Here is a 27,221-nt window from a genome sequence, read left to right as displayed (position 1 = left end):
GCCATGGTGGCCTCTAGCCTCATGTCATCACACCATGCCCCCCACCTTCAGGGACCTGCTGGTGAACAAGGACCCAGAGGGGACCGTGGTGAAAAGGGAGAAAAGGTAAGTAGACATCGACGAGACTCGACTTGTGTATTCCCTGGGTCCTCTAAAGACCTGATTGCCCCCTGAGAGCCGCCTGGGGCAGGGCAGGGGGCTCCAAAGAAGTGTTGCTTCACGGATGCCTTTTTTTCTTCCTGGCAAGGGTGCACTTGGACCTCGTGGCCGAGATGGAGAGCCTGGTACCCCTGGAAATCCTGGTCCCCCTGGCCCTCCAGGCCCCCCTGGCCCCCCTGGCCTTATTGGAGTAAGTGTCCTTATTTCTCCTTTCTCTGGGCGGCTCTCCAGAACTGTGGCTTCTAAATTGCTACTTTCACTTACCTGACGGGCCCCAGGACTGCCAGCCGTGTGTACATAGCCTGTTCAGAGGCTTTGCCTCGGGCCTGTAATTGAGTGGAATTACATATGAAGCTTGAGGCTGTGGGGCTAAAGGCTGGCTTTTCTCCTCATTGGGTTTCTGTAAAGAAGGCCTTCAGCTACCTGGCTTCCTGGCACCCCATCATGCGGTTGAGTCTTGGGAGTGGGTGTAGGGGTGTGGGAAAAAAAATGACTGGGCACTTGTATTTCTCTGGAAGAGCGGTGACCACTGTCCTTGGAAGACATTTGTCCGTGGTCCTTGCCAAGTACATTCCAAGCGACTATTCATTCTCATGAAAGAGCCCCACTGAGTGGAGGTGTGTGGCGACTGTCGTGTTTGGAATCACACCAGCCAACAAATTATAGGACTGCCCGGCTTTTGTAGGTGTGCCATTTGGAGGTCTGCTATGTTTTAAATTCTTCAATTGAAGTGGGCTCACAGACACCTACTACAACCAACCCTTCCTGAAATATTTCAAGACCAGATCTCAGGCCTTCGCCAGAGATCAACCATTTGGGAGAACAAAGGACGCCTTTTAAAAGTGATGTTTTATTTATGTAACATTTTAGAAGGCAAAAGGTTACAGAGTGTGAGGGACTGGGACTATTACAAATAGTACTTGATTCCCCCAGGGAAGTGATTCCGCCACTGTCGCAAGAACACATTCCCAAAACTTGGTCAGTGTCCCTTTGGTAGTTCTGATCAATACCCAGCCAGTCTCTACTCGCTAGAGACGAGGTAGAATTCTCTCTCTCCACATAAAGCTCCCTGGCAAGCAGGAAGGAGGACCCAGGCCCCTCCGCCTCCTAACGCTGTTGCCTTGGTTTGCAGAACTTTGCGGCTCAGATGGCTGGAGGCTTTGATGAGAAGGCTGGTGGCGCCCAGATGGGGGTGATGCAAGGTCCAATGGTGAGACAGCGGTCCTTAGCTGCCCCGGAGGGAGCGGGCCATCCTTAGGAAAGCCAGAGGCCCAACGACCTCTGCCTTGTAGATCACTGTTGGTTGGGAGCATCTCATCTCCATCCGTCACGTAAAACCTCTCATTTAGTTAGCCCGAGGAGTTTGGTTTTTAATGGTGATGGGTGCCGGTTTGAATGAAGCTCTAGGGTGGGTAGGAAGAATGAGGATGGAGAGGTGCATAGAGCTGACGGATTAGGCGGCCAGTTGCTATTACTCTTGGAAGGAGAACTGAGGAGTGCGGACAGCAGCGACTGTTCTCCAGCATCCACAAGGCTTCCAGCAGGAAATCTCACCCTGCAGCGCTGGCTTGGCCCATGCTAAATGAAATTCAGACTTTAGTAAACATGGCTGCCATCCAGGAGAGAGCAAGGCCAGCTTCTTGGTCCAAATGGTGCCTATAAAAAAAAAAAAAAAAAAAAAAAAAGGTGGTTGAGTGGGGAGTGGGAAAGAAGAGGGAGCAGCCACTGGAGGCCCCCCGCCCCCCGCCACCCCCGTATCTACTTGTCCTTTGTCTGGCTGCTGGCTAGTAGATGATGGAACCCTGAAGCTGATGATACCGCAGGCTCAGTAAGTCTCTCGTTTTTCTGTTCCGACGCAGGGCCCCATGGGACCTCGAGGACCCCCAGGCCCTGCTGGTGCCCCTGTAAGTGTTCATTCTTTTCCTCTTGGTGGCATGTCAGATGCTCATCAAGCTTCAACAGCAGTTGTGCGGGGGGGGGGGGGGGGTGTCAACACGGTGTCATTACTTTCCCTTCTAGGGCCCTCAAGGATTTCAAGGCACTCCTGGTGAACCTGGCGAGCCTGGCGTCTCTGTGAGTACCCTAGGCTACCCTCTCCCAGGAACTCCTAGGGACAGTCTACAGACCCATGATACCCTGTCCGCTTCTAGGCTCTACCAGCTCTTCCCCACAATTGGAGGGCCATAGAAAACTCAGATGTTACTCCCTAGCTATGGCGAGCACTCTTCCAGAGAACCAGTATGTCAGGAACTCCATGATGACACTTCCCCTTTCAGGGGTCACTAGCCCACACTGCCACTTTCCCCCACCATGGCCCCCTTTACCATTTTGCTCTGACCTTTTTGCTTTTCTTCCTCGTAGGGTAACTAGCTCCGCAAACTACCACCCTGCATTGTGTCCATTGTATTTCTCTTCCAACGGTCTCTTCAATTCTCTATTTGTAGGGTCCCATGGGTCCCCGTGGTCCTCCAGGCCCTGCTGGAAAACCTGGTGATGATGTGAGTAGACCTGAGAAGGCCCCACATCCCAGGGAGAGTGTATGCTGAGGCCTCGGGGTAGAGAGGCTTCCCGAGGCACAAGGCTGGCCAGTCCTAAAGTCCAGCTGTCTACCACCCACACAGCACTTGCAATTCAGGTCTCTGGGGACTGTTTTAGATCTGATGAGAAGGAGAATAATTAAAACATCATTAACTTCAGGAAAGGAAATTGAGAGATCAGAGAAAGGAAAGGAAAACACAAGGCACAAAGCTGTAGAGTAGAAAAACAAAGCAAGACTCCTTCAACAAACACCCCAACGTCATCTCAATTGTTAATGAGGCAGGGAAGCTCAGCCCGAGCCAAGATGTCTACGGAGAATGAAAAACAGTGGAGACAGGAGGTTGCTCTCTTGGGCTCCTTTTATGGCTGGCGTCGTACAGTAAAGCCTCTCGAGGTCAGGGCATGCAGGCCAGCCCGCAGAGCTCTGGGGAGGAGAGCAAAAGCTTGCTGGAGAAGTGGGAGACTCATGAGGACTGAGGAACTTGCCAAAGAGTAAACCATGACCCAGGAGAGGCATTCAGGGAGGGGGCGTCTGCAGGAGGTGATCTAGATGGGCAGGTAGGCAGAGGCACAGCCATCGAGTGAGTGGTTCTGGAGCACACCAATCCTGCTTATGGGGCCTGCTGAGGAAAATGAGACCCCTCTCTTTCTGTCCAGGGTGAAGCTGGGAAACCTGGAAAAGCTGGGGAAAGAGGCCTTCCTGGCCCTCAGGTAAAGCTCCACCTTGCGTTTCCAGTGTCTCTCCTTAGACCATACACTGCCTTAGCTTGATTAGCTCCTTGTAAAATTGGGTCCTTTGTATGTCCTGCCTTCAAGTTGGCGATCATTTTTGTGTGAGCACAAGGTGATGGGCTGGGTTTCGCTGAGGGAGCTATGGAGATGCCTGGATGCCTGCTTCTTTTGCCTGTGTGAGCTGGATCTGCGGGGTCTCTGGCAGCCAACAGCAGCCTGCACCCAATGTTTTCTTTCCCCTGAGTATCTCCACTTTGCATTGCAGGGTGCTCGTGGATTCCCCGGAACCCCCGGCCTTCCTGGTGTCAAAGGTCACAGAGTAAGTATCATGGATTGGGTAAGGGTGTTGGAAAGCAGGGGCTACCCGGAGGAGAGGAATCATTTTGGGGTGTGCACATTATTTCGTGTGTGGGTTCCCAGATGTGTGATGGAAGCTTCCTCTTGTTTCCCAGGGTTACCCAGGCCTCGATGGTGCTAAGGGAGAAGCTGGTGCTCCAGGTGTGAAGGTAAAGAACCAGGAAACACACAGGGATTGGTGACAAAGGACAGGAGGAGACTCTCTGTCCAGCCAAGGAGATGCTGATGGGCTTAAGGAGTTAGAACATAGTTGGGAACACCCAAGTCTACATCTTGGTAGATGAACAGCAGCCTTGGAGACAGGGGAGATTGTCTCTGCTGGAACTGAAAGTGGCATGCCTCCACCCTCATTGAACCACCAGATCTTTCAATGACTTACCTAGGAAGCTTCTGAACGCTAGGACTCCAAACATTGATCCTGAATGTCTTTTTTCCCAGGGTGAGAGCGGTTCCCCGGGTGAGAACGGGTCCCCGGGCCCAATGGTGAGTATGAGCCGCCCAGGGGAAAGTGACATATGCTCTTAAGATTCCCCTAACAGCCATCAGAGGGCCACATGGCAAACTACAGCATCCCTTCAGGCCTTCATGCAGAGCGGACAGCTGGCTGTGCAGATTTATCTGATTATGAGCAAAGCCAACATGCAATAGACAGGTTGTTCAGAATTTCACGGGCCTGTCCTTCCCTGAGACAGGAATTGTCAGACATACTTAAAGTATGTTTCAGGTTTTTTTTTTTTTTTTTTTGGTTTTTCGAGACAGGGTTTCTCTGTGTAGCTTTGCGCCTGTCCTGGAACTCACTTGGTAGCCCAGGCTGGCCTCGAACTCACAGAGATCCGCCTGGTTCTGCCTCCCGAGTGCTGGGATTAAAGGCATGCGCCACCACCGCCTGGCTCAGTTTTTTTTTTTTTTTTAAATCTGTCTTCAGTGTCATCTGGTGCAAAAAAAATGAGCTCCATGGGCAGCAACAGGGACACATGGGTCTGCCTGGAGGAAACTGCTTTGCTGTGCCCTGGGAGCAGGACCTAGGAGCAAGACAGTACACCAGGGTTGCTCTCCTTTGCTTCCTGGCCACCGTGGGTGGGAAGGGCCCTTCTGCAGAAGTCACACACAATCCACCATCATGCCAACTTCTGCTTGAACTGTGTTGGTTGCAGGGTCCCCGAGGCCTGCCTGGTGAGAGAGGACGGACTGGCCCTGCTGGTGCTGCTGTAAGTAACCCCCAAAGCCAGTTGCCACCCTAGGTTCAACCCTTTATAGACTCTCAAAACAGCTCTGGGATAAGCTGGGCTAGGAGCTGCAAACTTATGATCCTAGTACCTGAGAAGCTGAGGCAGGAGCATCACAAGTTCGAGGCCAGGTTGGGCAATACAATGAGACCTTTCTCAACCCTCCCAACGCCGAACAAAGACCACCCAACTTGGTGAGGTATAGGGAGCATCGTCATTCCAGAAGTTTCCATCCCGAGTCTTCCAGCTCCCGAGCTTCAGGTGGGGTGGGGCTGCAGAGGGGAAGAAGGGGCGTGCTACAGGAGAGTGGAGTGTAAGAGTAAGGCTCTCTTCCGCAGTCTGGATTCTTCAGGTCAGCCCCTCAGCAGCCTCTACCTCTTCCCAATCCGTGTAGTTAGAGTTCGGGAACAGGCTTAGACATTGATAGCTATCGACTCTGCACTTCCTCTTGATGTGGATGACGGTACCCTAGAGCGAGAGAAAAGAGGCCAGCCTTGGCTCACAGGCCTCCACACTTGATGCTGCCCTGGGTTGTGTCGTGATACGACACCAGTGGCCTTGACTTGGTGGCTCTTCCTTGGTTTAGGACCTGGCATGCTTTGCTCTGTCTAATCTTCCCCTCATCCTGCGAGGTAGGGTCTGTTCTTCTCGTTTTAGAGAAGAGGGGATTGAGGCCCAGAAAGAACAAACCGACTGTGCACTGAGGACCCAGACTCTGCCGGCCTCCAGTTAATGTGGGAAACCCCGTGAGCCAGGGGACTGGCAGGCAACGGAGGGCATAGGTGCCAGATGGAGGCGCTTAGCTTGGATCCCCAGGCAATAGAGAGGCCTTGTAGGTGCTTGGTCAGGCGAGTGATGTGATGAAAGCCCTGTTTAAGAAAGATTACGGTTTTCTGTTGGTCTGCACCCCCGCCAACCAAGCCCAGAGGTCCCTCCTCCTAGGTCCTTGCAGGGCAACTGAAACAAATCGGCTTCCCTCTATGCTGCTGCTTTCTAGAGCATGCATCTGGGTGACGGAAGCGTCCCTCAGTAGCAGGTCTGTGAACCGGCAGGCTTGACCCCCACTGTCAACCAGAGCTGCTCAGGGACGTCGCCCCAGGGTCATTTTGTGTGAGGCGAAGGAGGCTCTGGGCCTGCTGCTTCTGCAGAGTGGGGGAGCCCTGGCCTGGGACTTCTCATGAGGCTCAGAGCTAGAGTGGCTCCCGTGTGAAGGGGTGAAGACAGGCCGCTTTCTTCCTTACCAGACACAGCCGGTCCTGGGTCTTGGTTCTCTTTGGCGGTTCTTGTCCACATAACGGTCATGCTGGCAGCGCAATTGTGAGATTCGGCTTAGAACAGTCTCTGCGTTGTGTTGAGGCTTTTTGTGGCTCTCCTCCCTCTGCCTTGGTCTCTGTCGGAGGTCTCCCAGAGGCCTCCTGAGCCTCGGTGTCCCTGCAGGCCTTGCTGACTGACTGACTCCTGAGGGGTGGTACTCTGGGGTTCCCCCAGAAACAGTTTTCCAGAGCAGTTGGGTCAGCCAGGAAGACCTGCTGGGGAGCAGACTCTGTGTCCCCTCTGCCTTTTCTCCCGCCGAGTCTTCCTTTCTTGCTGCTGATCCCTGGCTGCCAGGCTGGAGGCTCTGAGAGGAGAGACAGTCCACACCAGGAAGAAGACTGAGTCCCACAGTGCATTCCTCCCTCGTGCATCTGAGGAGAGACAGGGACTTGCAGGAAGTCTCCCCTTAGCCGGCTGGTTCTCAACCTGTGGGTCACAACCCCCCGACAAACCTCTCTAAAAGTATTTACATTACGATTCATAACAGTAGCAAAACTACAGCTACGAAATAGCAATGGAAGTAAGTCTATGGTTGGGAGTCACCACCACATGAGGAACTGTCCTAAATGGTCGCAACACTAGGAAGGTTGGGGACCACTGCCTTAGCCTTCTGGGTCCCCTGCCAGGTCCTAGGCCTGGTTGTACCCCATGGAATGGCTCCTGGAGTTAGGGTAGAACTCCTCATAGGCACTTGAGAATCTTTGAGGTTTTCACCACAAACTAGTGGACTCTGAAAGCACAAGTCCTGTAGAGAAGGAATGGCCTTGAGTGCTTGGCAAAGCCAAGTCTCTCAGAGATAAGAGCTCATTTTAAGTCAGGGCCGGTGACCTGTCCTCATCGTGGAGTAGGTTCCTAGGCCAGGAGGAAGCATCCTGGGGGCATGTCTGCTGTCCTGAACAGCAGTTGTCTGGGAGGGACCAGAGGTTACCTGTGAATTCACGGAGAGGAGGCTTTGCCTTAGCCTGAACCCAGCCTGAGCACACAGGCAAGTGGCCGCTCGTCTCTGCTGTTTCCCTTCGGCCCGCCCGGTTCACTGGCTTTCTGAATGATAATTCAGCTTAAAGTCAGGAATACTTGGGACCTAGCTGAAGTATTTAGAAGTGGCAGGGCTATTGGGAAGTTGCCCAAGCTTCATTACCCACGAGAGCAAACCACCCCCCCCCCAGCCTCGGTTCACCCCCTCATGCAGACATCCCACAGGGGGTCCCTGCTGCAGACACACCCCTTGCTTGTGCTCAGCCTGGGGCACTCCAACACCATGTTCCCATGTTTTATGTGAAGGTGGGCTACAGCGGGCCCAGCTGGATCTGTGGGCACCTCTTACATTAGCTCCTTTTTTCTTGGACACAGGGTGCCCGGGGCAACGACGGCCAGCCGGGCCCTGCTGGACCTCCGGTAAGTTCCCCTCATCCTTAGCAGGTGACAGCAGCTGTGTAGCCCGAGGAGCAGCCCTGTAGTCCGTAGGGCTGCTCCTGAACTTGGCATCACGAAGGCGGTGGCCCATCCCTTGAGAGTATTGGAAACACTGAAAGCAGCCTACTTCCCCAGCTGCCCTCAGCTGTCTCTTCTGAGAGGAGGGGTCAAAGGTCAAAGCCATGTGGCTTCTTATGACATGTACACTCAGAAACTTGCCAGGCGAAGCCAAGTATTTCTCTGAAGTTCCCTGGGGACAGCAGCCGGGACAGTTTCTTCTGCAAAAACCAATCCAAGTGGGGAAGGAGTGTGAGATGGGGGGTCTCTCTGAGGCCTGGACATAGTCTGTCTAGATCCAGTGTTCACCCTTCATCCCCCTCTTCTCTCCAGGGTCCTATCGGTCCTGCAGGTGGTCCTGGCTTCCCTGGTGCTCCTGGCGCCAAGGTACGTGTGTGTGTGTGTGTGTGTGTGTGTGTGTGTGTGTGTGTGTGTGTGTGTGTATGTGTGTGTGTGTGTGTATGTGTGTGTGTGTGTGTATGTGTGTGTGTGTGTGTGTGTATGTGTGTGTATGTGTGTGTGTGTGTGTGTATGTGTGTGTGTGTGTGTGTGTATGTGTGTGTGTGTGTGTGTGTGTGTGTGTGTGTGTGTATGTGTGTGTGTTCTGCTGGTCAAACTGAGAATCTCAGAGGCACTCTCTCTTCCCATAGCCCTTGCTAAGGGTCCCTTGTCACACCTCCTTCCTTTTAAGGAGTCCCTGCCGCCTAGCCTCTGTGGGTATTCCCAGAGTCTCCCACTGAGAGGGCCAGCAAGGTTTGATGACAGAGGCTGGAAATCCACCTTGTAGAGAAAGAGGGAAACCTAGAGACTTGTGGGAAAAGACCCGGGAGGGGCTGAAAAGGAAAGAAACCAAGGCTGGGGTGTGCAAAAGTTGAAATACCCGAGGGAGCTGGAGGGGAAGGGGAAGGACAGAGGAGAGGAGACAGTTCTATGCCCTCGACCCCCTTCCTTTTTCTACATCACTTGGGTTCTGGGCCCTTGTTAATGTGGTTCTTCCAAGGATTAATAGAGGCCAGTGGGAGGCCAGCCAGCTCAGGGGAAGGCCCCTGTGGCCCAGGAGGGATTCCAGTGTGAACGTCCCTGGGAATGAATAAGGAGCCTCCTGGTGACACTGGCATCAGGTTGCTTTTCCACTCCTGGGGGTTTCCATGGCAACCAGACAGTGTCTGAGGCCTCTGGGAGCCGGGTGAAGGAGACCCATTGTGAGGAGGGACAGTGGAAGGTGAGGGGGCCTGACCTTTAGAAAATAATAATTACCAAAGTGAGGCAAGAATGCTGTGTGAAGAAACCTGAGGAGGTGCTGACCTCTCTCCAGGTCAGCAGCCTCCCCAGGGACTCCAGTCCAGAGAGCCAGATTGCAACGAGCTGTGACTTTTAGGAAAAAAAGAAAGAAAATAAAAAGAGAGTTTTTATATAGGAGAGGCCTGCCAGTTAACTCAGAGAAAAGAAAAGTCAGGGAGCCTGTCCCAGCTTGCTTCTGCCCTGGCTTACTGGCACCTCAGACAAGCTGAGGCCAAAGCCTGGGGCAGCTCTGATCTGATCGCCCAGGCCAGACAGAAGTGAAGCCACTTCTGAGCTGAGATGCTGGAGGAAACAGAAGGCCGAGAGCCTGGGAATCACCCCTCGGCTTCTGTTCTTCCAGCAGAGAGAAAACACAAAGGGACAGGAAAGGGACTGCCTGCCTGTCCATCATCCCAGGGCCCTAAGATGGCACATCCCCTAACCCAGGCTTCTCTGATGGGGGTGGGGTGGGGGGGGATAGGACCATCAAGCTGCCTGTTGCTGGAACCCAGTAGGCATCTGTGTAGCTGTGTGGGGTTTACAGGGCAGGGGTGAGGTGCAGAGTGAGGAAGGCAGAGAGATGCAGGATGTCATCTCATCATGCTGTTTGGCCGGGTGGGAACAGAAATGACAAACCCTAGTGTGAGCATGCCTGCTCACTCGCAGGTGTATGAGCATGTGCAAGAGTCATGCACACAGCTGGCCCTGAGCGGCTGCTGCCCCTTCCTCCCTTCATCCTCCCTCCCTCTCTCCCCCCTCTCTCTCCAGGGGGAAGCTGGCCCCACTGGCGCCCGTGGTCCTGAAGGTGCTCAAGGTCCTCGTGGCGAGCCTGGCAATCCTGGGTCCCCCGGGCCCGCAGGCGCTTCTGTAAGTTCCATTCTTTGGTGTGGAAGGGCTGACATCTGTGGCCTTGGCCCCCCGGAGTGCATGTGTCCCTTGAAGGGGTACTGGGGACCAACCACTAAACCTTCATGCTGACAAGGCTCCTCCCACTGACCCCTAGACCTGTCTCCCTCCGCCCATAGTCCACCTGATGAGATATCAGCAGGAACACCGCTGAATGCACTTGTCCCTGACCCCTAGATTGTGGCCTGGCCTGGTGGACAGGATGGTTGGGTTGGTTCCTTGTTGTTTATTCTATGGCAATATGATCTCCTCGCCAGGGTAACCCAGGAACTGACGGCATTCCCGGAGCCAAAGGATCTGCTGTAAGTACTGTCCCTGGGCTGCGTCCTCAGGATGGCTCAGGTCCTCCTCATCCTCTCTCCTCACATTCCTCTCTTCTGCTCACGCCGCCGACAGGGAGCTCCTGGAATTGCTGGCGCCCCGGGCTTCCCTGGGCCCCGTGGTCCTCCTGGTCCTCAAGGTGCAACTGGTCCTCTGGGCCCCAAAGGCCAGATGGTAAGAGCCTGAAATGATCCCCACGTCCTACCCACATGCCCCTCTGTTCTGTGCCCTCCTGCCCTGGCTCACCGCAGTACGTTTCTGGGGTGGGGGATGGGGGGGAAAGGCAGGTTCTTGGGAGAGAACCCAGTGAGAGCATTCTTCTTCCTCTCACTCAGGGTGAGCCCGGCATTGCTGGCTTCAAAGGCGAACAAGGCCCCAAGGGGGAAACCGTGAGTATCTGCCTTCAAGTCTGTCTTTACTGTGACTCAGCCCCACAGATCGCCCTTCTGCCCCACTGCCTCCTGCCCCCAGCCATTCCCCATCCCAGGCCCTCTCCTGTTGTTCCTGGAGAGGAGAGCAAAATAGGGTCGAGGGGACCCTGGTACGGCTTCCTCCCCGAGGTTGAATAGCTCGAGGTCCAAGCCATCTCCTTGTCTTGGGCTGCTTCTGCTCCTCCATGGCTGATCCTGTCTGGCCCCTCTTTGCCCAACCCCCCCCCCCAAAAAAAAAATAACACATCTCCAAGGCCACTTCCTCTGCACACCAGGCCAGTGCTTTTCCCAAGGCGAGGTGAAAACCTTACTCCGTTTCTCTTGTGTTTGTCATCAGGGCCCTGCTGGGCCCCAGGGAGCCCCTGGTCCTGCTGGTGAAGAAGGTAAAAGAGGCGCCCGAGGGGAGCCAGGCGGTGCCGGGCCCATCGGTCCTCCTGGAGAAAGAGTAAGTGAGCAAGCAGTTCCCAGGTCTGCAAGTCCGGTCCCGTGGCTCTCTGATTTGGCCATGTCCCACGACTTTTCTGGATAACGTCTTCTCTGCACCACCCAACACCAGGGACACAGGCATCCTTAGCCTGTCTGTGTCCCCTGTCCCAAGGGGGGGCATAAAACCGAGCTTCTTCCTAGAGAGGTGGGGACAGGTTCTAGACGTTAGGTTATAGGCTCTCAGGGTCTTGCACCCAAAGATACTGTGGTTGGGGGTGGATGGGATGGTCCCCTGGAGCCTGGTGGGACCCTTTCCAGGCATAGTGGTGAGAAACCGTCCTCACCCTCTGCCTCTTGCCTACTTCTCTCTAGGGTGCTCCTGGCAACCGCGGTTTCCCGGGTCAAGATGGTCTGGCAGGTCCCAAGGTGAGTGGAGAAAGAGAGGCTTGGTCTCTCCCTGTTTCCCTGGCGACGAAGCATTCCACTGACTTTGTCTCCTCTGGTGTAGGGTGCCCCTGGAGAGCGAGGGCCTAGTGGCCTGGCTGGTCCCAAGGGAGCCAATGGTGACCCGGGTCGTCCTGGAGAACCCGGCCTTCCTGGAGCCCGGGTAAGGAGGAAGGCGGCCCTCACTCCCTTTCTACCCACAACATCTAAGCTGTGCTGCTAGAATTGGGAGATTTGGGGTCTGCCCCTGACTTATATTGATCTCTTCTCTCTCCCGAACAAAGGGTCTTACAGGTCGCCCTGGTGATGCTGGTCCTCAAGGCAAAGTTGGTCCTTCTGTAAGTCAATCGCTCTGAGTGAGGTCCCTGGGAGAACAGGGGATATGATTCAGGAGACGATGGGAAGAGAGAAGGGGGTCTGGGTGAAGGCAGTCTAGGATTCTGTACATTTTGAGAATGGGGTAAGAGATAGATGGGAGGTTTTATGGCCAGACATGACCTGTCCTGTGAGCTCTGAAAATCACACACACACGTGTACATACACACACTCACAAGCATACACGCATGCACACACAATGCATTTGAGCATCTTCTAGGAGGAGGAGTGGTAACAAAGATTAGAGGTTCAGGGAAGACTTCTGAGGCAGGAGCACCTTCCTGTAGATAGGTCCATGGGGGGCGGGTTGGCCAACCCTAGATGTACGCACACAGCTGGCACTTTGTTCCATGCCTGTCACTCAGTAGGCACTTAGTAGACATTGATGGGACATATGATCAGAGGGACTGTGTTCGGAGAACGGCATCCTGTCTTTCAGGGAATCCCTGGTGAAGACGGCCGCCCTGGACCCCCTGGTCCTCAGGGAGCTCGTGGGCAGCCTGGTGTCATGGGTTTCCCTGGCCCCAAAGGTGCCAACGTAAGTACCAGTCTGCTCTGCCATCTCCTTTATCATCTTCTGTATCCTCTGGAGAAGGGGCGGCTTTCTGGACAGAGTCAACCCAGGGCAGGTGACCAATGGGCTCTCAGTGTCATGGACAGCCCTGTCCTCCATGTCCTCCCAGGGATGCGTGTGGCCTAGGGGAGACTTGTGTGCCTTAGAACCTTAGGACATCACCTCTGTGACATTATGCCGTAGAGCCTGGGTGGCCTGGATGCCCCTGAGTGTACGAGCAGGGGCTGGTGTTTGGTGTTACCTCCTGCTGTGCCCCAGGATGGGGTTCCTCAGCCTACTCTCTGCCTCACTCCATCCTCATCCATCCAGCTCATGGTCATCTCTCCCCTTCTTTCAGGGCGAGCCTGGCAAAGCTGGTGAGAAGGGGCTGGCTGGTGCTCCTGGTCTGAGAGTAAGTGTTCTCCTCACTGCCTAGGGCTTGGTGTTGGTGGAATGCCTACCAGGAACGGGGGGTGTGACTCCCGAGACATGGCCTTGGTTATCAAGAGTTGATTCTTAGCCGGGCGGTGGTGGCGCACGCCTTTAATCCCAGCACTCGGGAGGCAGAGCCAGGCGGATCTCTGTGAGTTCGAGGCCAGCCTGGGCTACCAAGTGAGTCCCAGGAAAGGCACAAAGCTACACAGAGAAACCCTGTCTCGAAAAACCAAAAAAAAAAAAAAAAAAAAAAAAAAAAAGAGTTGATTCTTATGGCTGAGCACGTGCTAGGCTGTGCCTGCTGGGATCTCCCCAGAGGGCCTATTGGCTGCTGAGGGGTTTCAGAGGCAAGGCTCAGGTACAGAGGAAGATGTCTGTGTGGAGAAAGGCTGAGGGAAATGGTGGGTGCAGCGTGGAAGGACAGGGAGGGGTAAAAATGGAGTTCCATCGAAGACCTGGTTGACCTGAAAACCTCAGCCCCCAAAAATACATCTGCTGGTCTCAGGTGTCACCTTGGGGCATAAGTCATTACCACTCTTGTTCCTCTGCCCTGTAGGGTCTGCCTGGCAAGGACGGGGAGACAGGAGCTGCAGGACCCCCTGGCCCTGCTGTAAGTACCTACCCAACGTCTCCGGGTGGCTGTGTGGGAGCTAAAATAAAGAACCTTACATCCATCAAGTAGTGGAGGTGACAGACAAGGATCTGGGCCGAACCATCCCCAGATGAGAGAGGGTGTCCTGGAGGTAGTGGAACCTACCTAGAGGAAGGAAGTGTGGGTAGATGACGGAGGTGAAGTGCCTTGCTGCATGACCTCTTAAGGGTCAGTGCAGGAAGGCTTCTAATTCACTCCCCAGGGTCCCCTCTCTAAATTCCTGGCTGGGCTCACCTTTTCTTTCTTCTGCAGGGACCTGCTGGTGAACGAGGCGAGCAGGGTGCTCCTGGGCCCTCAGGGTTCCAGGTAGGTGGCTGGACCAGACTTTCTGTGCGGCCCCTTCCCACGTCTAGAACCCTCTGGGCACATGCTATGGGTAGCAGGCCCACTCCTCTCATGGGGAGCCAGGGGATGAGGCCCCCCTACCTGGCCCTCGTTGCTATCTCCTAATGGTTTGCCCTGTGCTGTGCCTTCCTGGAGGCTAAGGAGACAAACTCACCTCTTTGCTAATCCATGCCATTTTGGCTTCCAGGGACTTCCGGGCCCTCCCGGTCCCCCAGGTGAAGGTGGAAAACAAGGTGACCAGGTAAGTGCGGAGCTCTTTGAACCGGTTTAGCTGATGTCTGGGAGACAAGGTAAAGGGTGTGTGAAGAGCCCCATGAAGTCTGAGAATGTCCCAGACCCGATTCCCAGCTCTCCTGACACCTGTCTGAACTCAGCCCTCCTGTGCGCATGTTCAGCCACTGTGGGAGGCATGTTCTGGGGTCTGGAGCAGGTGACCTCCACTCTTACACACTGTTCTGTTCTCTAGGGTATTCCTGGTGAAGCTGGAGCCCCTGGTCTTGTGGGTCCCAGGGTGAGTGTCCTGTCATCCGACGCTGGGGTCTCCCTGGGTCTGCCTTCTCTCCATTCAGTGTCGCCCATGCCTCCCGGCATGGCAGCCTGCCTTGGGTTCTTGGGGACCCCCCACCTGCCCCCATCTCATCTTACTCACCACTTTTGCCTGATTGCTGCCCGGTGTCTCTTCCACAGGGTGAACGAGGTTTCCCGGGTGAACGTGGCTCTCCTGGCGCACAAGGCCTGCAGGGTGCCCGTGGTCTGCCTGGCACTCCCGGTACTGATGGTCCCAAAGTAAGTGAGGCCAAGTCCTGCAGGGGTCTTCTATCCAGCCCTAGGGAGACCCGCTGAGACGAGGGAGGAGGAGGGGGGCACAGAGGAAGGAGGACCAGGAGGGATTGGTGGGAGGTGGTGCTGGGAAGGGGCTTGAAGGGGAACAGGGTTTGGGGACACTGGTTTCCTAGGCTGCACACAGTGGGGCCCTGAGAGAGGTACTGCTCACTCCGCTTGTCTTCCACTCTAGGGTGCACCTGGTCCAGATGGCCCCCCCGGGGCTCAGGGTCCTCCAGGTCTACAGGGAATGCCTGGCGAGAGGGGAGCAGCTGGGATTGCTGGACCCAAGGGAGACAGAGTAAGTACTAGAATACTGTGCATCTCTCCAAAGCCACAACGGCCACACTTGTGCCCCTTCACACCCATTACACACTTCTGCCACTCACACTCATCTCACACTTGTGCCCCTCACACTCATTTCACACTTCTGCCCCTCACACTCATCCCACACTTGTGCCCCTCACACTCATTTCACACTTCTGCCCCTCACACTCATTTCACACTTGTCCCCCCTCACACTCATTCCACACTTGTGCCCCTTACACTCATCCCACACTTGTCCCCCCTCACACTCATCCCACACTTGTGCCCCTCACACTCATCCCACACTTGTGCCCCTCACACTCATCCCACACTTGTGCCCCTCACACTCATCCCACACTTGTGCCCCTCACACTCATCCCACACTTGTGCCCCTCACACTCATCCCACACTTGTGCCCCTCACACTCATCCCACACTTCTGCCCCTCACACTCATCCCATACTTCTACCCCCTCACACTCATTCCATACTTCTACCCCCTCACACTCGTTCCTTGTACTTCTGAAGATGAGGGTCCTGGTCACTCTTGGAGAAACTAGGAGCTCCTCCCCTCCCCCAAAAACACCCCTCTCTGTCCGCTACAGTGACATTCTTTCCTTCTCCTCTTAGTCCCTTGTCTCCAGCCCTAAGACCACAGAAAATACCGCTTAGGCAAGGACTGGGCTCCAGAACTTCAGCCAGGCAGAGCTGAACTGGCAGCTGGTTCTGAAGGGCCCCTAAAGTACCTGGTTTTCTCTCCCGCAGGGCGATGTTGGTGAGAAAGGCCCAGAGGGGGCTCCTGGAAAGGATGGCACACGAGTAAGTGGATGCTGGTTACAGGACTTGGGAGCCGGCATGGGGACAGATGCCGGTGTTCCCATACAGGCGTTCCCATGGGTCTCTAGCACTCAAAAAACGGGGGAGGGGCTGGGAAGCCATGGGGACTTCCCTTTCGGATCTCAGGACCAGACAGTGAGTGGGGGGCTCTCGGACCATGCGAGGGCACACCAAAGTTATTGGGTACAGGGCCCCCAGAATCCTTGAGGAACCTAATGACACTGGCCTGACCCTGCCTGCCTCCTTTACCGGCCTCTCTCTCTCTCCAGGGTCTGACTGGGCCCATCGGGCCTCCAGGTCCGGCAGGTGCCAATGGCGAGAAGGTGAGGTGTGGTTGGTCTTCCTCCCTCTGTCCACCTCCTCCAGAACGTCTCCCCCTTCCCTCCTGCCAGACACAGCCAAACCTCACTCATTGGCCATGCCCTTCCACCATGGAGTGAAGGGTGGGGTCCTGTTAGCGCCTGACCTGTGTGGCCTTTAAGCTGGGGCAGCCAGCCTGGTAGAATAGTGCCCTCGCTCAGCCAAGGTCTTGAAGAGGCAGCTGGGGCAGCTGCGACCAGAAGGGAGCTGGATGAGGGGATGGGGTGCCCTTCCCAACACCAGGGCTTCCTGGGTGCACTCGGCTCCTCGGGGCCCACTCTAATCCTTTCCTTCTCAACTCCAAGGGGGATGTCGGACCTGCTGGCCCCGCAGGAAGTACTGGTGCTCGTGGTGCTCCGGTGAGCATGTCCCTCTCAATCAATCAGGCTCTCCCTGCCCCGGCAGTGAGGAAGCCAGCCTGACCCTGTGCTTTGGGGCTAGGGGTGGGAGGAGAGGAGAGACGAAAGGGGAAAGGCACAGAGGCCCGGGCAACGGCCAGTGCTTAGGACCTTTGAGCCAAGACAGACGTCCTGTTCTGGGTCCCTGGCACTCAGGACACTCAGACACCTTCTCTCTGGGGGAGGCTGGACCTGGACCTGGGCTGTGCCGTGGGTTCTGACTCTGAGGAGAGCGTAGAGGCGGGTAACAGGACCTGACACCTCCTGGTCCCCTCATAGGGTGAACGTGGAGAGACCGGGCCACCTGGACCTGCTGGATTCGCTGGACCTCCTGTGAGTATCTGTCTACTCTACTGCCACCCGACTGTGCGCAGTCTGACTCCACAGCCAGAACTCAAGGGTACCTTCTGGTGGGGGAGAGAGAAAGGGAGGGCGAGCAGGAAATAGAGGGAGAAACGGACCTTTTCTTCTCCTCCTTTGACACTTCCATTTCAACATAACAACACGGTCTTAAACCCAATTTTCAGGTCCCGGGTAGGTGTCTGCACACGTACGCTCTAACCATTGGCGGAAGCTGGAGCAGTCAGGCTGCCTCTCCTTCATCTGTCCCCTCTTCCTATTACAGGGTGCCGACGGCCAGCCTGGCGCCAAGGGTGATCAAGGAGAGGCCGGACAGAAAGGAGACGCTGGTGCCCCCGGTCCCCAAGGCCCCTCTGGAGCTCCTGGGCCACAGGTGAGTATTGCTGAGTTCACAAGGCAGGGGCTGCCAGGACAGGAGGAGGGCCCTGGTAGATCAAGCAGAGTCTAACGGGGAGCCTGGTGGACACCTCAGCTGGGTAGGGAGGGCCTTTTGTTAGGTTATGGTGCGTGGGGCACACAGATGGGGTATTAGGTCACCAGCACCAGGTATAGGCTGTGTCCCTGACCACAAAGCAGCTGGCTCCCTGAGGGAGCAGAGAGGTTTCCCAGGTTGAAACCCTGGCATTGTCTCTGTAATAGCCTTGCCGAGTCAGATCCTGGAGTCTCCTAGTGGCGAGGCAGACTGGGTTCCTAGTGTCAAGAAGCTGAACTCTAGACAGCCTGACCCTCAGGAGTCCTGCATTAAGGTTTAGATGATGCTTACTGCCTTCCCCAGGTCCACTAGACCTCACTTCACTGCCTTCTTTCCTTCCCAGGGTCCTACTGGAGTGACTGGTCCTAAGGGAGCCCGAGGTGCCCAAGGTCCCCCGGTGAGTAAGAGTTCTGGCCCAGATATCTGCAGTGGGTTAGCTTTAGGAATCTCCATCTTCTCCCTCCCCAGCCCTAACCATGCCCAGCCTGAGCCCACTCTACAGCCTGGCAGGAGGGTGGGCACCTCACTTTGCTGCGTGCACAGTCCTCCCAGAGTCCCCAACCCTCTGCTCTGCCACTCAGCTCCCTGAAGGCTGGATGGCCCCAGTTCAGGCCTGATTATGTGGCCAGGGACAGTGGGACCCCTTTTCCCTCTAGATACTCACTTGTTGCTCTGTAGCCCCTAACCCTTTCTTGATTCTCCACCTCTGAGACATACGCTCGAGACCTACCAACTTGATTCTCCTCCTTGCTGAGAACCTGAAGTATTCAGGATCTTCCCCCTCCCTCCATGCCCACAGGGAGCCACCGGATTCCCTGGAGCTGCTGGCCGCGTTGGACCCCCAGGCTCTAATGTAAGTGTCCTTCCTGATTTAGATCTACCTTACTCCTGGCATGGGAGACCCAGCTAGGGTCAGAACCCTCTGTAGCAGTCCACCAAACATAGGGGTCAAAAGCCTTAAGTCCTCTTCTCCATTCCGACCAATGGGAGGAACAGCTGACTGGCCATTGCGGGGGTGGCGGGGGTGGGGGACACCGCTCAGCCTTCCTGGTTGGCTTGGGCTCACCCTCAGACTTGGTATGCTGGAAGGGTTGATAGGATGCCTTTCATCTGGGACATGATTCCTAAGCCTGTTCGATACACCTGGATCCACACTCCATAAAGAAGCCCATAAGCCCCAGACTAGATACTCAGGGGGCTGGGGGTGGGCTTCAGTGAGGGAGGAGGTAAGGAAGGAAAACCTCCGTTCACCAACACCGAGGGTGGAGGAAGTGATGCTGCGTGAACAGAAGGCTGGGTCACAGGGGCTGTGTTGGAGCTGTTTCTGGAGGAACCCGTTATAGAGGACGAAGATGATCCAGCAGGAGAAGTCGCACCTGGGTGGGGAAAGGCAAGGCAGGGTGATGGAGCCCCAGCTGGCTGCCCAGAGCTCTCACGGGAGAGAGGAGAGCAGAAATGGGCAGTTTGGAATGCCTTGCCCCGAGGCTACGGTGGCTTCAGTAGCTTGGATGAGGAGGGTGACGAGTTATCACTTTCTATATTTGTTCCTCCTAGGGCAACCCTGGACCCCCTGGTCCCCCTGGTCCTTCTGGAAAAGATGGTCCCAAAGGTGCTCGAGGAGACACTGGTTCCCCCGGCCGAGCTGGTGACCCTGGGCTTCAAGGTCCTGCAGGACCTTCTGGCGAGAAAGGAGAACCTGGAGATGATGGTCCCCCTGTAAGTACCCTGCCAGGCCCAGGAGAGACACCTGAGCTCCTCCACGCACTAGGAGGAAGGTGCGGTGCTGTGGGAATTGTGGGAAGGGAGCCTCACAGAATGTACTCAATGGGTAGGAAGGGTCTCGGCCAGGGCAAGCCTCTGTGACAACTCTTTCTTCTTCCCCTAGGGTTCTGATGGTCCTCCAGGTCCCCAGGGGCTGGCTGGGCAAAGGGGCATCGTTGGTCTGCCTGGACAGCGTGGTGAGAGAGGATTCCCTGGCCTTCCCGGCCCATCGGTGAGTGAAGGATGCTTTTCCCCTCAGCCCTGGCTCAGTCCCAAAGTCCTTAAGTATTCTTGCTGCAGTGGCACCTCTGCCTTCCTTCGACTCAGCATGCTTGGAAGCATCCCTCTGTCAGCCGCACCCCCTGAAGGGGGTGGTGGAGTCCTGGCAGGGCTGCTCAGCATGCACACTCACGGTCCTTGTCTCTATTCTTTCAGGGTGAGCCTGGCAAGCAGGGTGCCCCTGGTGCATCTGGAGACAGAGGTCCTCCTGGCCCAGTGGGGCCTCCTGGCCTGACAGGTCCTGCAGGTGAACCTGGACGAGAGGTGAGCCCAAGAGCTTGGCGTGGTGGGAGGATCGGGAGGGATGGACAAGCTCTGGGACTTGTGTATACAAGGAGAGAGGGAGGGTGGAAGCTCACGGAGGATGTGAGCCCCAGATGGCCTTAGTTGGGCAGAAGTGAACAGGCCTAGGCTTCAGGCCAGGGTGAGAGGGCAAATAGGGAGCAGACCTAAGTGAATTCTTACGTCCCTTGTCCAGGGCAGCCCTGGTGCTGACGGACCCCCTGGCAGAGATGGTGCAGCTGGAGTCAAGGTGAGTGATGGGTGTCTACCCTGGGATGGGAGGTGGGGGCTGGGCTGAGCCTACCACGCCAGTCTGGGTAGTAAGGATCTCTCTTCGCCTCTTCTGGAACATCCTAACGTCCTTTGCTGAACCCGATCCCTTGCTCCTACAGGGTGACCGCGGTGAGACCGGTGCCCTGGGCGCTCCTGGGGCCCCCGGACCCCCGGGAGCTCCCGGCCCTGCTGGCCCAACTGGCAAACAAGGAGACAGAGGAGAGTCGGTGAGTATCCTGCCATCAAGAGGGTGACCAAGTGGCAGGGGGTGTTTCACGCTTGCTCTCCCCATTTTGAACACCTAGGGGTAGCCAGCCCCTGGGTCTGGGGACCGCTGGGCCCCTAGGCAGGTGTGGAGAAGAGCTTCCGTGTCCTGACTTCTCCCTGATGCTGTTCTTAATCTCCCCTCACAGGGTGCACAAGGTCCGATGGGCCCCTCAGGACCCGCTGGAGCCCGGGGAATCCCAGTAAGTACTGGAGCGTCTTGTACTGAGTCCCCTGCCGAGGAGGGACACCGGGTGTCTCCGGTGAGAGGCATATGAGCCCAGACCTGACTGAATCGGTGTTTTTCTTTTTCACAGGGCCCCCAAGGCCCCCGAGGTGACAAAGGAGAAACTGGAGAGGCTGGCGAGAGGGGACTGAAGGGTCACCGAGGCTTCACTGGACTGCAGGGTCTGCCTGGCCCTCCGGTGGGTGTCACTGCATCTCATTGTCCATGAGGGGGATGCCCAAGGCCTTCCATTCTTCAGGCCCACTGAGCTTCCCTTGCTGCTAAAAAGGCTTGAAGTCTTCCTCAGAAGCCCCCCGGGCTCTCTCAGGCGGAAGGGGAAGAGAGGAGGGGGTGGGGAGGGCACATGCTTGCTTCCCACTTTGGAGGAGACGGACTTCTATATCCAGCTGTGCTGACACTTGCTGTTTTCGCCTTTTCCACAGGGTCCTTCTGGAGATCAGGGCGCTTCTGGCCCGGCTGGTCCTTCTGGCCCTAGAGTAAGTGAGACGCCTCTGGGGATGGAGTGAGCCTTTCTGCTGGGTGGCTTCGCCAGGAGATGGATGGGGGTGGGCATTGCTTCCGTAGGGAGCCTTGGGCTTAGCAGCCCTTACTCAGGAGGTTACCCTGAGAAAAGCAGGACTTTCTTACAATGACCATGGCCATGGCACCTGAGGTCACAGCAACTGGAAGACACACCTGATTAAAAAAGGTTTTATAAACATGACTTAGGAGGGTCGGAGAGACATGGAGATGTCCTGCTGGTTCTTGGCTAAATGGAGATGGACTTGGGGAGTGTGGCTGAGCTTTTCTGAAAACGGGAGGCAGAGTGGTCTGACTTAGTCATCACAATGGCCGCCTGTATAGCTGTGGCTACTCCGCGGCTGCTCCTGGGAGGGAGGACAGTTTTCTCACTATCTCCTCTCTCTTGGCCTGCAGGGTCCACCTGGCCCTGTTGGTCCCTCTGGCAAAGACGGCTCTAATGGAATCCCTGGCCCCATTGGGCCTCCTGGTCCCCGTGGACGCTCAGGCGAAACGGGCCCTGCCGTAAGTGTCCTGACCCCTCCCTGCCACGGAAAGTATTCCTAGCACGTTCTAGGTGCTTAGGACAACTTTGAGGCATAGGCTGGCAGCTAGTGGTGATGGCATCTTATAGGCTGAGGGCCCTTTAGAGGGTCACCAGGCTCAGGATGGCTTCTGAGAAATAGAAAAGAAGGGTCAAGGAGGAGATGGGGGGAGCTGCCGTGGTTTTCCTGGTCCTGCTGCCCTCTGTCCCCACCTCAGGGTCGGGAAGAGGGCACAGCAGTGGATACAGAGGAGGACCTCTTCCCGAGCTTCCTGGCTGACATCTCTATTTCCTGCTGCAGGGTCCTCCTGGAAATCCTGGTCCCCCTGGCCCTCCAGGTCCACCTGGTCCTGGCATCGACATGTCAGCCTTTGCCGGCTTAGGCCAGAGAGAGAAGGGCCCTGATCCCCTGCAGTACATGCGGGCTGATGAGGCAGCCAGTACCCTAAGACAGCATGACGTTGAGGTGGACGCCACGCTCAAGTCACTCAATAACCAGATCGAGAGCATCCGAAGCCCCGATGGCTCCCGCAAGAATCCTGCTCGAACCTGCCAAGACCTGAAACTCTGCCACCCAGAGTGGAAGAGCGGTGAGCCTGGAGACAGGCCCCCTGGCCCAGAGAGAAGGGAGTCAGCCCACCAGTGTGGCTACCTTCAGTAGCCAGGCAGACACACCCCATTGTGCCTTAGTACCTGGCAGGATCAGACCTGGAAGGTTCTGGTGAATGACCGTGACAGACGTGACTCCAGGGTGGGTTCAGCAGGCGAGCATTGCTGCTGCCCTTGTTTCTCGACTTCCTCTTTAGCATTAGGACTCCCATGCAGCTTTCCTTATCCCCGGGCCCTTCTGTCTGTCCCCCTTTGGGCCACACGTAAGCCTCCGCGGACCTAGATTCCCACTAGGCTCTCTGCCTCTAACAGCCAGCCTGGCCCTCGGGTTTGAGCCTGAGCCTGAATGGCTGCTGCCTCTGCTGCAGGAGACTACTGGATCGACCCCAACCAGGGCTGCACCTTGGACGCCATGAAAGTTTTCTGCAACATGGAGACAGGCGAGACTTGCGTCTACCCCAACCCGGCGACTGTGCCCAAGAAGAACTGGTGGAGCGGCAAGGGCCAGAAGAAGCACGTCTGGTTTGGAGAAACCATCAATGGCGGCTTCCACGTGAGTGCCCGGGCGCTCGGGCCCCGCCGGGCCCTCGCCATGGCTCTTCTTTCTCTTCAGAGACTGTAGCACCCCCCCCCCCCCCCCCCCCCCCCGCATTCTCCACCAGCGTCCTTCGGGCTTTAGAGGAAAGAGGAAATGGAGTATATTTCTCCCCATTGTAGCTGGAGAGGAGGTCCTCTGAGCTTGCCCCAACCCCCTAGACTCCTCCACACAGCCCCAGCACCCCCTGACAGCTGAATTCCCATTAGTCTCTGATCCCAGCAAATGCCAGCCCTCAGGTCTCACACCCTGCCCTCTCTGCCCACTACAGTTCAGCTATGGTGATGGCAACCTGGCTCCCAACACCGCTAACGTCCAGATGACGTTCCTCCGTCTGCTGTCCACCGAGGGCTCCCAGAACATCACTTACCACTGTAAGAACAGCATTGCCTATCTGGATGAAGCAGCCGGCAACCTCAAGAAGGCCTTGCTCATCCAAGGCTCCAACGATGTGGAGATAAGGGCCGAGGGCAACAGCAGGTTCACGTACACCGCTCTGAAGGATGGCTGCACGGTGAGTGGACTGAGGCGTGGCCTGTGGCGAGTGTCGTGTTCCTAGAGGGATGGGATCCTCAGGGGCCGGAGTCGAGGGGATATGTGAGGGGAGAAGCTAAGTGACAGGTGAGGGCGAGGCATCTGTAGTGTGTCAGCTTCTCCACTTCCTCCTCCAGAGGAGATAAAGACACTGGCATGCTCGGTGACCCTTACCGAAGTATTCATAAGAAGTGTGTGAACGTACCTACAGGAGGGAGGGGGGCAAGAAGGTGGAGGAGGCCTCGGCCCTTAAGGAAAGGATTGGAAAGGGCTCGGGCAATCAGGAGAAAGCCTAGGGAACCACCCAGTGTAGTTCACACTTTGTGGTTGCTTAGTTTGGGGGTACTGGCAACTGGCCCTTGTTGTAAGACATCTCCTGAATAACATCTCCCCCTTTTCTCCCTAGAAACACACCGGTAAGTGGGGCAAGACTGTCATCGAGTACCGGTCACAGAAGACCTCGCGCCTTCCCATCATTGACATTGCACCCATGGACATTGGAGGGCCCGAACAGGAATTTGGTGTGGACATAGGGCCTGTCTGCTTCTTGTAAAACCCTGAACCCAAAAACAACACAATCCATTGCGAACCCAAAGGACCCAAGTACTTTCCAATCCCAGTCACTCTAGGATCTGCACTGAATGGCTAACCTGACCTGACGTCCATTCATCCAACCCTCGCAGTTCGGACTATTTTCCCCTGAGAGACCTGAACTGGGCAGACTGCAAAATAAAATCTCGGTGTTCTATTTATTTATTGTCTTCCTGTAAGACCTTTGGGTCAAGGCAGAGGCAGGGAACTAACTGGTGTGAGTCAAACGCCCCCTGAGTGACTGCCCCCAGCCCAGCCAGAAGACCCCCACAGGTGCTGGGCGCAGGAACTGTGTGTCCTACACAATGGTGCTATTCTGTGTCAAACACCTCTGTATTTTTTAAAACATCAATTGATATTAAAAACCAAAAAATTATTGGAAAGGACATATTGACTTGTGTTTTGTTCTTCTGTTTGTTTCTATTAATACTTGATCCTGTAGGCAATGCTCAAATATGGTCCCAGGGCTGCCTGTTGACCTTTCAGTCCAGATGCTGCCTGGTTTGGTGGCCACACACACACACTCGAGGGAGGGAGGGAGAGGGAGAGAGAGAGAGAGAGGGAGAGAGGGAGAGAGAGAGAGAGATCTTTTGTAAACTTTGGCACTTTGTGGAATCCAGTGGTGACCTGGGACCAGAGACAAAACTGAATTAGCCTCACGCTACTGAAGCAAAACACTCGACATGGGTTGCCTAAGAAGTAAAACAAGGTTCATTTTGGTTCACAGTTTTGAGGTTAAAAGTGATAAAAAAATAATAATAATATAAAGTAGGATAAGAAAATGACTCTTCTGTTGGGTTTGTTTACAAAGTTAGGTAGTCATACTAATTTGGACCTTAGGTGAAGGCAGTGTGTCACAGCAGGAGCATAATCAAAGCCATTGTTCATGCCACAAGCCAGGAAGCAGGGTGAGAGGAAGTGACCGGGATCCCACAGACCCCTTTGAGAGTCTGTCCCCAGTGACCCAAGGATCTCCATGTCCTGCTTCTCCAGGCTCCACCACCTAAGAGCATCACCCTGGTACCAAACCTCAGAACACACACCTTTGAGGGACACTACACACAAACTTTAGATCCGTTGTTTGGGAAGTCTGCGGAACCAGACAGATGACCTTGCTCTCGAGAGTAAACATGGATCACACCTCTCCAGCAAGCTGGAGACAGGCATGGTGCACTGAGCTCTTAGCATGTGTGGGTAGGACAGCTACAGGCTGCTGGGTGGGAGAGATTGGAGACGTTCCTCATGGAAAGTGGGGTGGAAGGGGGACAGTGGGCAGGAGAGCTAATCCCCCAGGGGCCACTACTGCAAGCGATCTGGATGATGATTTGCATCTTTCCGTAAGACTCTGGGGCTCCATTCCCTAGACCTGCGCTGAAAACATCTCTGGACCTTCTCTGAATTCCAGATCAGGAAGGGAAGCCTCCCTTGCCCTGTGGCCAGGGATCCTTTGCTTTCCAATGCCTTGGGCGTGTGTGGAAGAAATGAGCACTAGGGGGTCAGGAGGGTGGTGATGTGTGAAGTGGGCAGGAGGGAAATGCCATGACAGCAGTATCTGTGAAACCAATTTCAAGACATCTCATAAACACGACAGCCACGCCGCTCTCTGCCCCTCTTACCCATCTTACTCCCTTTGTTTAAAGTTGGCAGCTTTTCTTTTAGAGAAGTAAGAAAAATAAATAAGAGAATTTGGGGAAGCTATTTGCATTAATATTCAACTTGTGATGTAAAATTAATGGAATGAAGTGCTAGTACCAGGGCTAGCTCGTGGAGCTGAAGGAAGTAAAATGGCCACGTGATGTTTAAAAATACGTGATTGGTGCTGGGAGTGTGGCTCAGTGGTGGAGTGCTTCCCTAGCAGGATGCAAAACCCTGCCTGGGTTTGAGTCCTAATGCCACCCCTCTACACATAATTAGACTACCTCATCAGGAAACTAAGCAACTCCCATCAAAGGAGAGCAAAGGGGAGGCCCGCCCACTGGGAGGGCACGTGTGAAACTTGTCTCAGACAGCAGGTGGAGCTGAAGAGCTGCTCTGAGTTGAGAATCAGACCTTCCCGACTTGGTCCACTACCCTCAACAGTGACCATTGTGAATAAAATGTCCAGCAGACCCCAATGCCTGGGAAGCTCTATGGAAAGCCACGGGGTTCCTGGGTCATTCCTTGTAGCCTACCCACTTCCTGCCCAGGAAAACCTAGACATAATTGCAACTGCTCCCCGGGGAATGGAGGGTCTGAGTGGGGAGCAGAGTGAGGACCAAAGGTCAGATGAAAAGGCACGCTTGGCCTCTTGTTCTGCATCCCAACCTGGCCCAGGGAGGAAGGCAAAGACCATCGGGATTATTATTAAGTCCTGGATCCCTGAGGTCTCTCCAGAGAGAACAATACATCAAGTACATTCCCAAGCCAACAAGGCTGAGCAGAGTGACCCACTGATCACCAGGGCTCGATCGGGTCACTTTCCCACCTTGCAATTCTTTTCTCTGGAAGCATCTGCCATTAAGACTTTAGAGTAGGAGCCAGATGTCCAACCTCCAAGTAAGACTTACTTTCAAGTTTCCCGCCTGCTCACTTCCTGAAAGACACTTCCTGAGTTTCCCCTTTAAATAACCAAAGGAACACGGCATCTTCAAAGTAATGAAGAATTTCTTTTATAAAGAAAAAGATTATTCTGTCCAGGAACATGACCTGTGGCTTGTTGATTTATGCAGATTCTTGTACTGATCTGTTACATACTTTGGGCTAGAATTCCCAGGATAGTTGACAGAAATCTTGAAGGTCTTTGGTGGAGTGACTAGAATGGTAGAATAACTCCTGGAGATAAACTGTGGCCTGTATGGGGCCTGGTACGCATAAGTGGCTTGTGATGGTTAGAAATCCCTATCTGTGGCTGGAAAAATGTGTCAGAAATTACAAGTCATGCATACAGCAGCCCTCAACACTTTGGGAGAATGTGTAAATACACAAACAAATGGAGATTTCTGTACACAGTGGGTCCTCAATCAGATGGCTAGCATCAGCAGTGTGGGTTCAAGAGAGAGCATAGTGAAGGCTGAGCTGAGCTCCAGGGAAGTAGGGCACTCGGCCTGCAAGGGCAAAGGCTTCAACCTCCAGAACCCACATTTAAAAACCTTACCAGGCCGGAGAGATGGCTCAGTTGACTGCTCTTCCAGAGGACCCATGGAGGTTCAAGTCCCAGCCTCCACATAGCAGCTCACAATCATCTGTA

The 27,221-nt window shown here is 55.1% G+C and overlaps 1 protein-coding gene across 2 annotated transcripts in view; it reads left to right on the top strand.

Annotated features, from left to right (window-relative positions):
* Col2a1 (collagen type II alpha 1 chain) overlaps positions 1–24,383 on the top strand; it is a 31,156-nt gene extending 6,773 nt beyond the window's left edge. For both annotated transcript variants that reach the window (XM_052748813.1, XM_052748814.1), the window contains exons 6-54: positions 52–105; positions 248–349; positions 1,292–1,369; positions 2,019–2,063; positions 2,179–2,232; positions 2,604–2,657; positions 3,355–3,408; positions 3,695–3,748; positions 3,882–3,935; positions 4,225–4,269; positions 4,941–4,994; positions 7,677–7,721; positions 8,130–8,183; positions 9,846–9,944; positions 10,241–10,285; positions 10,380–10,478; positions 10,640–10,693; positions 11,073–11,180; positions 11,534–11,587; positions 11,670–11,768; positions 11,890–11,943; positions 12,420–12,518; positions 12,892–12,945; positions 13,525–13,578; positions 13,873–13,926; positions 14,153–14,206; positions 14,432–14,476; positions 14,653–14,751; positions 14,981–15,088; positions 15,857–15,910; positions 16,198–16,251; positions 16,594–16,647; positions 16,966–17,019; positions 17,312–17,419; positions 17,862–17,915; positions 18,318–18,371; positions 19,073–19,234; positions 19,404–19,511; positions 19,715–19,822; positions 20,037–20,090; positions 20,233–20,340; positions 20,527–20,580; positions 20,695–20,802; positions 21,047–21,100; positions 21,540–21,647; positions 21,968–22,256; positions 22,644–22,828; positions 23,142–23,384; positions 23,811–24,383. In XM_052748813.1, coding sequence (XP_052604773.1) covers positions 52–105; positions 248–349; positions 1,292–1,369; positions 2,019–2,063; positions 2,179–2,232; positions 2,604–2,657; positions 3,355–3,408; positions 3,695–3,748; positions 3,882–3,935; positions 4,225–4,269; positions 4,941–4,994; positions 7,677–7,721; positions 8,130–8,183; positions 9,846–9,944; positions 10,241–10,285; positions 10,380–10,478; positions 10,640–10,693; positions 11,073–11,180; positions 11,534–11,587; positions 11,670–11,768; positions 11,890–11,943; positions 12,420–12,518; positions 12,892–12,945; positions 13,525–13,578; positions 13,873–13,926; positions 14,153–14,206; positions 14,432–14,476; positions 14,653–14,751; positions 14,981–15,088; positions 15,857–15,910; positions 16,198–16,251; positions 16,594–16,647; positions 16,966–17,019; positions 17,312–17,419; positions 17,862–17,915; positions 18,318–18,371; positions 19,073–19,234; positions 19,404–19,511; positions 19,715–19,822; positions 20,037–20,090; positions 20,233–20,340; positions 20,527–20,580; positions 20,695–20,802; positions 21,047–21,100; positions 21,540–21,647; positions 21,968–22,256; positions 22,644–22,828; positions 23,142–23,384; positions 23,811–23,957 — 4,086 coding nt within the window. In that variant the 3' untranslated portion in view covers positions 23,958–24,383. The remainder of the gene's footprint in view (positions 1–51; positions 106–247; positions 350–1,291; positions 1,370–2,018; positions 2,064–2,178; positions 2,233–2,603; positions 2,658–3,354; positions 3,409–3,694; positions 3,749–3,881; positions 3,936–4,224; positions 4,270–4,940; positions 4,995–7,676; positions 7,722–8,129; positions 8,184–9,845; positions 9,945–10,240; positions 10,286–10,379; positions 10,479–10,639; positions 10,694–11,072; positions 11,181–11,533; positions 11,588–11,669; positions 11,769–11,889; positions 11,944–12,419; positions 12,519–12,891; positions 12,946–13,524; positions 13,579–13,872; positions 13,927–14,152; positions 14,207–14,431; positions 14,477–14,652; positions 14,752–14,980; positions 15,089–15,856; positions 15,911–16,197; positions 16,252–16,593; positions 16,648–16,965; positions 17,020–17,311; positions 17,420–17,861; positions 17,916–18,317; positions 18,372–19,072; positions 19,235–19,403; positions 19,512–19,714; positions 19,823–20,036; positions 20,091–20,232; positions 20,341–20,526; positions 20,581–20,694; positions 20,803–21,046; positions 21,101–21,539; positions 21,648–21,967; positions 22,257–22,643; positions 22,829–23,141; positions 23,385–23,810) is intronic.
* The last annotated feature ends 2,838 nt before the right edge of the window (positions 24,384–27,221 follow it).

This window comes from Peromyscus californicus, unplaced genomic scaffold (assembly GCF_007827085.1).
Source record: "Peromyscus californicus insignis strain IS unplaced genomic scaffold, ASM782708v3 Scaffold_20__1_contigs__length_68692818, whole genome shotgun sequence".
NCBI classification, from domain to species: domain Eukaryota; kingdom Metazoa; phylum Chordata; class Mammalia; order Rodentia; family Cricetidae; genus Peromyscus; species Peromyscus californicus.
This window is presented reverse-complemented; position numbering and strand designations above follow the sequence as displayed.